This window comes from Acipenser ruthenus, chromosome 11 (genome assembly GCF_902713425.1).
Source record: "Acipenser ruthenus chromosome 11, fAciRut3.2 maternal haplotype, whole genome shotgun sequence".
Taxonomy (NCBI): Eukaryota; Metazoa; Chordata; class Actinopteri; order Acipenseriformes; family Acipenseridae; genus Acipenser; species Acipenser ruthenus.
In genome coordinates, this window is record NC_081199.1 from 4,501,662 (window position 1) to 4,510,584 (window position 8,923).

The window sequence follows — 8,923 nt, forward strand, 5'->3', positions numbered from 1 at the left end:
GTCACAGGGCTGGACAGATTTGCCGGCTCCCAGTAGCCAATACAGGGCATTTAAACAGCAGCACACAGGAATGACAAGGCAGTGACCGCACGTTACAGCCAGAGGAGCGTCCTGTGGTTTGAATATCTGGTTGGCAATTTCCCTTACTATTTTACAGAGCTTGTTACCATTCTGATAACACCATTCTGGCTTCTGTAGCTCCAACCCGTTTCTCTAAACCTGCCTGTTCTTTGCTTCAAACTTGCTTTGAGCTTCAGTTATAGAATCCTACATTCCATTCGAATCAATGCATTTGACAGTAGGAACTGGCAGAGTTGAAAGGTCACATTGTCACATGATTTGAATGGAGTGAGGAAGGGTTCTCCAGACAAGCTCAAAGCCAGGTAAAGACAGTTTAGGAGAAAAATGATAACTGCATTGAAGCAACGTAACCCCGAACCACTCAGAATGATTGCCTTCCAACAGTACAGCTTAAGCATAGTTTACTGAAGACTATCTAAACCCTAAAACTTAGTTTATATTGAATATAGTTGTGAAGGTAATGGTTTATGGGTGTAACTTTGTGTGCTTCCTGTGCCTAACTAAAAACAAATGCCTAATGTTGAATTAATCTGAAATGTGAACATTTTAGTTAATAAATTAATAAACATACTCCCTGCGCTGTTCATTCAAAGCCTCTCACACAATCCTATGCTTAAAAGCCAATACACGCTTGCGTCATTTTTTTGCATCGTTACTGCATACGCAGAAAAGACAGAACTGCTTCTGTGTTTGTCTTTGTGCTTTTTTTTAAACTCAAACCTCAACTTCACTTCTGCGAAATGAGAAGCAGCCAGGCTTCCTGTGTATGTGCAAGCAGGTAATGCTTTTAAACAAGTCATGCTTCAAACCGACAGTCTGCCGATGACAAGTAATCATGCTAATACAGAGTACAAGCGTGTGAATCCAGACTCTTGGAACAGTCCCTTCTTATACCTTCTCTTGACTCTCTGCTAATACGGTAAGTGTTGCTGTTTGTTAAATTCTATTCACAAAGAAACAACTTTGACCTGATTTCAAAACTAATATTAACACCATTACAAGTTTTTGTTGAAGGGCAGGGTGCTGAGATTAAAAATGTGGATGCTACTACCAAAAGACTTCGCCTGGACTTATTCAGTAGTTGATTTATTTTACAGCTGTTGGCATAGTTTTCATCATGAGCCATCCAAAAATATCAAAGAAATGATAATAAATATAAACCAAAAACTTCCCAAGAATCCACTGTATCTGTTGCTTTCCCCCCACCTTCATGTTTGCATGTCTGTGTTTCTAGCTTCACCAGGGAATACAGTATCAGTGTGGGATTTATATATATATATCATTTAGAAAAAATATTTATTTAAAAAAAAAAATAGAATGTGAAACGATAACACTGAAACAGAGACACGCTTTAAAGATTGCAATGTGTTTAGAAAGCGTTGGTTGTATTTAATCCAGGGACATGTTGTGTATGCTAGCAAATGGAAGTGCATTTTTTCTGTCTAAGGGTTGTCCTGATGTGATATTTATTTCTATTATTTCTTAGCAGACGCCCTTATCCAGGGCAATTTACAATTGTTACAAGATATCACATTATACATTATTTCTATTATACAGTTATCACATTATTTTAACATACAATTACCCATTTAAACAGTTGGGATTTTACTGGAGCAATCTAGGTAAAGTACCTTGCTCAAGGGTACAACAGCAGTGTCCCTCACCGGGGATTGAACCCACGACCCTCTGGTTAGGAGGCCAGAGCCCTAACCACTACTCCACACTGCTGCCCTAATGCTGTGTTTTTACTGCACTTTAAAATAATTGCTGAAAATTCCTCTCAATTCCAATACACCCTATTCCTGTGGTCTTCCACTTGAATTCATAAGGAATGCGTGGCTATTTAAAAAAAAAAAAAAAAAGAAATCCTCAAGACTACAAAAAATCATTACAAAATAAAATAACAACAATGCATTTACTGTAGAGATGTTATTCCTATGAAATCCTATGAAATTCTTAGGGCTTTGCAGTCAATATTTTAAAGTGTTACCATTTTCCATAACTTGAGTGTTCGCAGTTGTAAACTAACATAGAATCTGAATGCTAAACAGGTGGAATAAGGGACAACTTTAAAGCAGATTGCAATTGTATAAATGGGGGAAACATCAATTCAAATCAATGTGTTCTTGTCACCCTGAAATGTGACTATTGCAGGAGATCCCCTTGACAGTTAAAGCCTGTGCTGTTCCTACCCTGACCTTATAACTAAAGTACAGCATGGTAACAGAATAAAGGAGAGAGAGAATAACAGATAGGGGGCATCCTAGACAGAACAGAGGAAGGTCAGTGGAGAGTGGAGTTCAAGATGACATCATGAATGGTTGCCAATGAGATATACAATGTTGCTGATACCAAGTGACGCCCTGTAGTGTCCGTCAGCCTTGCAAAAGAGTGTGTCAATGCCTACCGGCACCAGCGTGTATACATGTACTGTTATTACAAGATGCTCTGCCTGCTTGTAGAAAATAAAGGATTTCCTGATTGCATGGTCAGGATTGGGAAAGATAAGTTGCATCAATAGTTCTGCCTTTTATTGTTATTTTTTTTAAAGGTAAATGGGAGGCTTGCATTCCAGTGGGCCAATCTGCAGAGATTGTGTTTTTAAAATTTAAACTGGCCCTTTAATAATGGTGCAAGCTAAATTAAGCAAGGGCTTGGTGCGTGGTGTTCTGTGCATCCTGTATTGAGTTTGATGTATGTGTATGTATGCACTATTATTAGAAAATGTGCATGTTAAAACTCTGTATTAAAATGTGTAAACAATGCGCTCAATCAGAACACACAGTGCCTGCGATATCTCCCTGTTCTGTGGCTCCAGTCAGTGAAACACCCAGATACACTTATTTATTTATATAAGCATGAAGACATGAGGGTGCTACATTACCATGAAATAAATCCAAATGAAAAGATCTATGGGCGTTACGAAGCACAATGCTAAATCCCTGAGTGCCGCAGTTTTCAATATGTTCATTTTAATATCATTTTATTTCTGAGCATATTTGTCTGTGAGTAGCAAGGTAGACTATGGTCACAACAACCCAGTTTCTGCATTTGCATCCGGTTGAGGTGTTATTGAATAGATACAAACAGGAGTTCAAATACAGTTCATTTGAACCAAAGTCTCTGTTGTGTTTAAAAAGGTTGGTTGTAAAGTGTGGAGACAGACTCATCACAATACAGCAGTCTCTATTCTAGAAGACATGCAGAGCAAATCCACATATCAGCTCACGGTTAACAACTGTTATCCTAGGCTGCTCTCTATCTGATGGGTGTGTTACCGTGGAAGTGTGACCCACAGAATGATAATATTGCTAAAAATGATCAGATCCTATTTCTCAGAATTTTTTTATTTTGTTTTATCAACGGGGTGGTTCTGTTGATCAAATCTTATCAGTGATTTTATAAACTTTTTTTTTTTATTTATCAGATGGATGGAAACTTGTTCTGTTGCCAACTCTGCAGTGCGTCTTCACTTTAGGAAATAGAGTTGACAGATAACTTAGAATGAATCTGTAGGCTGAAGCTTATAGCCTCATGTGATTGATGCTTGCTGTATGTGCGGCTCCATGAGTCATATATTGCAAGTCACAGCCTTGCTGTCGACAAAACTGTCTGTTTCTGTTACTCACTGAGGACCAGTGAAGTGCTCCCAAGCACATATACAAACAGGGAAAAATGCTATGCGTTTTGATTTAATTCAGAACTTAATCACTTTGTGTGTATTCTATAAAGGGTCCAACGGCAGTAACCGTTGGACTTACATTTAATCAACTACAACCGATATCCCCCCGTTCTGAGTAAAAGCTGCCCTTTCCCAATCTCATAATGACTGCAAACCGTACAGCTTGACTAATTTAGTCAACACAGCCGTCCGTTACAACCTCTTTCCGCCTTTCTAGCTTGTTTCTTAGACCACACTAGAGCTGATCTATGATCTGCGGTTAGGGGCCAAGCACATCATTTTAAAACACTTGGTTTGTCATGCGTGCCTGTGCCACCTCTTTAAGAGACAGCTTCCTTTTTCAAGGTCACTCCTAAAACAGAACACCGGTACACGCTGGCTTGGTTTTCAGCCGGGGTATTTTTTTTAACCAGGAAGGAAGTTACCCCCCTACCCCCCCCAACTAAAACATATTAATAAAAGTTGTTCAAAGAATATCTCTACAACCGTAAGTTGTCTGCATTTCCTTCAGCTTTCATGGTACAAGGTTGTGAGGACCCTGTATAAATTATAAAGAAGGTGTCACTCCTTTCTGTTTGTGGCATGAGACAGTCTTCTCACTGGTACTGTACCTGCAAGAGGACATGGTGGACAGATAAATCTTTTTTTTTCTAAATGAAGAGTAGGACATATATATTTTGTTGTACATGTTATTGAGAATTTTGTTTTATTCCACACTGCAATGAGCAGCAATGAAAAGCCAAATACTTCAGTCTGGTAGATAAGCTGCTTGGTTTGAAACCACACTGAAGGAGGGCCTGACACTGTAACAGTAAACAGAAGATCATTGCATTGCCACGACAGTGCTGTATGTGTGTGTATGCAATCTAGATGACTTGATCTCTTTTCTCAGAAGACAGCTCCTTGTTTTTAAACATGTAGGAAGCTGGTCAGATATTTTGATGCACGGCAACATGCTCTATAAATAAATAACTATGCCAAGGTGCAGGGTGCTCTTCCTGTTTGTTTGTGCAAAACCACAGGGGGCTTTATTTCAAACATATCAGTTTGACACTTCTCATAACTCTTAATGGTGCCATTGCAAAGAAGTTTCTTGTTGGTAATTGAGGGCTGCCAAGAAAATAAGCGTTTCAGAATGATTCAATACACACTTAAAAGAGAAGCAAGACTAAATGTTGGGATTTTTCTTTTAAAATACAATTCAACAGAATTTACATAGAACAGTTTTTGAATGTGCAAACAGCTTTTCTGTGGGAGAGGCATCAGATGTCAGGAGGGACTTTTTTAGTGTAGGAAACGAATACAAGTGAGTCACAGAACCGACTAGAATTTTATAATTGAGACATAATAATAATAATAATAATAATAATAATAATAATAATAATAATAATAATAAACTATATTAACATCATTTAGATATTTTATTTAATATCATGTAAGTATATGGAAAACTACAAACCTGTATGTAATTCAATATGTTAATGTAACATTATGCAGCAGGTTTCATTCACCTTTATGAAGCACAATTAGTTCATTCTATCGTGTGATGCAGAGCTGTATAGCAGTCCATTCTTCTCTATATATGACTGAATCTGTACGGTAGAATATCATTACCTGACCTTCAACCTACATTTCCTTTTCAGAAAATTACAAGAAGAAAAGGAGATGCAAATTGCATGCATTTGGCTTAAATGGAAAATTACTCAGTATTAATCCTCCATGAACTAGTTACAGCGTCAAAGCAGAGTGTAAAAGAAGTTCTCATTGCAATGCATTGCACTTTTCTGCCATGTCTGCAATTGCAGTGCTTAGGAGCCAAAAAACGCACACAAAGTAAATTGTGAGCACCCCTTCACTAATTCATTGTTTTCATTAGTTCGCTGTTTCTTGATGTGTAAGTTAGACGCAGAATGAAGAGGGAGCAAGGTATATAGAAAGCCTGTAGGGGTGCCTTTCTAAGAGCAGTCTTTGTGGGGAAAAGATTTGGAAGCACTGTTACCATGCAACTGATGAGTAACCACGCCTTTTCCTTTTCTATTACAGAACATAACTACTCCTCAGAGATGGCTTGCGTTTGGTTGACTCTGGTAGTTTTTGCACTTCTCCCACAAGCTCTTTTCCAAACCCCGATTGAGCCCTCAGATTCTACAGATACACCACAGACCAGACAAACCAGGGATCCAGGGACAAAAGTGGAGGCAGAAAGTCCTATAATTCCGAAAATTAGAACAGAAACTAAGGGTACTGAACCTCAGAGCACAGTCTCATCATCCATCACCCAGAATATCTCTACCACTCAACCTGATGATGACAGTACTATGGATCCTGACAATACCAATGTGGATGCTACTGAGGAACCTACGACTGATTCACCTGATCCTCAGGGCGCAGTCTCATCATCCATCACTCAGAATATCTCTACCACTCAACCTGATGATGACAGTACTATGGATCCTGACGAGACCACTGCGGATGCTACTGAGGAACCTACGACTGATTCTCCTGATCCTCAGGGCACAGTCTCATCATCCATCACTCAGAAGACTACCCCTACAGTGGCAAGCACCACCACTGAATCCCCACAATCCAGCACAGCAAGAACAGATAATGCTACTAACAGCAATGCTTCTTTTGCTATTTTTCATGACACAGGGACAATCACACCATACACCGATGATACGGAAACATCAGATTCCTCTGAGTACGACACAACAGAAACCACAGAACCCCCTGCTTCTTCTGCGGACTTCTCCACTACGTCCCAGAGCAACTCAACCAACTCCTCGGGCGTGGTTTTAATCCTCAAGAAGGATACCACCACGAGAACCAGCTTGACCACTGTGGCTGGAGAAGGCAGCTCCACCGGGACCACCACCCAAGCCAACCAAGGCAGGAAGTTCCCATGCTCGACTGCGTTCCCCAGGAAAGGGGGCCTGGTGAGCCATTGCCTGATAGCCATCGCTGTGCTGGCTGCGGTGGCCACCATCTTTATCATCTGCACCATCGTGTTGTGCACCAAGCTCTCTAGCACCAAGCAGAAGTACAAGATGAGCGAATGCCAGGGCACGGAGATGACGTGCATCTCTGCACTGCTGTCTGATGCAGAGGCCTTTCCCAAAAACAAAGCCAAGGGCTCCAAATCCAACGGCCGCCTGATCACAAACGTGGAAGACAGCGAGGGGGATGATCTCACACTTCACAGCTTTTTACAGCCATAACAATAAACCTTTGAAGTACAATAAAATACAATACAATACAATACAAATGTATTTTTATATAGCGTACCTTCATGCCCTGGCATCCCAGAACCCTGTACAAAACAAGAGCGCTCATATGTACAATACACTGCTGCAGCTACAACCAATTATATAAGAGCACATTCAGTATGTTTTCAATGCAGACTTACGATAACTTCACACAGAGCAACGAGACTGGCTGCCATTAGTTTGCTGTCATGTGCGTGTCAATATTAAGCTATGCTATACCAACAAATCCATTTCTTTACCTGCAACATTTGTTTTTGGATGTCTGGAAAATAAGTGATGCTGGAGTGAGAGAACAATTACAAAGTAAAATGCAAGTGGAAAAAAAAACATGAACGTTAAATAAGGTACTGTAGGACATTCAAAGACAAAACCAAACAAAGGGGTATTGTAGTTTAACCCACTTCCCATTTTAGGGTGTTGTTCTTTACCTTTGATTATAAATTCCATATTGTAATTGCAAAAGGGGAAGCAGAAGTCAAATTGTCGTTTTCTAAACATCCCTACAAAGCTGTACAAAGCCTGGTTCTGCCCGCAGAAACATCATCTATTGTACTCACATAGCCTTACCGTGTCCGAAACATACAAAGGACTTGTAAATAATCAGAGAACCATCATTTCTTGAGATGATTTTGTTAACAAAAGTGGATAGAAAGTGATGTCCAGTTGGCGCCTTCATTGTCCAACAGCACATGAGCGGTAAACATGATAAGGAATGCTGGACTAAGACACAAGAACAAAGCTACAGACTGTTTGGGACATTTTAACTAAGCTCCAGTGCAACGTTTTCAGCACTTTTTAATATAAGCTGGGGTCCAGTGTGATCAGTACGATCCACACCATACTATTTATACATAGTTCAATTGAACCTCATTGCTTCTGGGAAGACACATTGAAACAAGGCAATCAGGATGCCAAAGGACTATGGATAGTGTCTATGTGGATCAAGGGCTGGTGCCATTAGATGGCTGTCATTTCAGTGTCACTGAGATTAGTCCTCTGGTTCCCTGTAGTACAAGTGACACGCTCATGCAAGAGTGACACAGCAAGAAAGCACCACAAGATCACATAACTCATTTACATGCATTTATACTTATCTAATACTGCCTTTTTGTTAGAATTAAACAAGCTTATTTTTTAAATGCATTTATTCTTAACAAAAACTTTTTAGCTGTACTGTATTAATCTACACTGTTGTACAGAAACACAGTCTTGTAATTGTGGATCATTGTACAATACCCCTTACTTAAACAAACACTATAATTTTACACAAACTTCCACAAATGTTAGAACCTTGAAGAGAAAGAAACTGGGAGATGGTGACAGTTTGGAATGCATGCCCAAATTACGTACGTGATCATCGAGATGGCTAAGCCCCTTCATGTTGTACAGTTAACCTCTTCTGTATTTGTACTGCAATGCATTTTGATTGGTTCAATGGAATTTTACTGCAGAATATACATAATAAATATACTAATTTAAGAGTGGTGTCAACACAGTGGCGGTCATTTTGCCAAAGCCTGATGATATTTTTTAAGGTTTTAAGGTTGTGACACTAGAGAGAGAAAACAATGAGGACATCTATAGCATCACCTCCCTGTATTTACCGTATTACAGCTCTTCAAAGCTATGCTTTTGTTGTCTAAACATATAAAGTATGTACATATTTCAGTACTAACAACATTCAAGGTCTTCACTGAGAGGGTTATTTCGCTGGTAATAAGGAAATGGATTTCAGATCATGTGTACAGCACACCATGTGCACCACCATCACCGTGCACATCCATGGTCTTGAGTTTCCTGCACTTTGAAGTACTCTCACTGGGGCTGTGTGTCTGGACCAGAAGAGAACACACCACAGTGCCTAGCCCTGGAGAGCTGTAAACTTCAATAGCGG

The 8,923-nt window shown here is 39.7% G+C and overlaps 1 protein-coding gene across 1 annotated transcript; it reads left to right on the forward strand.

The window, feature by feature from the left end:
* The first annotated feature begins 797 nt into the window (after positions 1–797).
* LOC117973299 (P-selectin glycoprotein ligand 1-like) lies at positions 798–8,508 on the forward strand. The gene is made up of 2 exons (XM_034925153.2): positions 798–1,000; positions 5,807–8,508. Exon 2 carries the CDS (start codon positions 5,827–5,829, stop codon positions 6,979–6,981), a length of 1,155 nt encoding a protein of 384 aa, XP_034781044.2. The 5' UTR covers positions 798–1,000; positions 5,807–5,826; the 3' UTR covers positions 6,982–8,508.
* The last annotated feature ends 415 nt before the right edge of the window (positions 8,509–8,923 follow it).

Excerpts from the sequence above, each read along its gene's own strand:
- LOC117973299 (XM_034925153.2), top strand. The coding sequence starts at position 5,827 with ATGGCTTGCGTTTGGTTGACTCTGGTAGTTTTTGCACTTCTCCCACAA.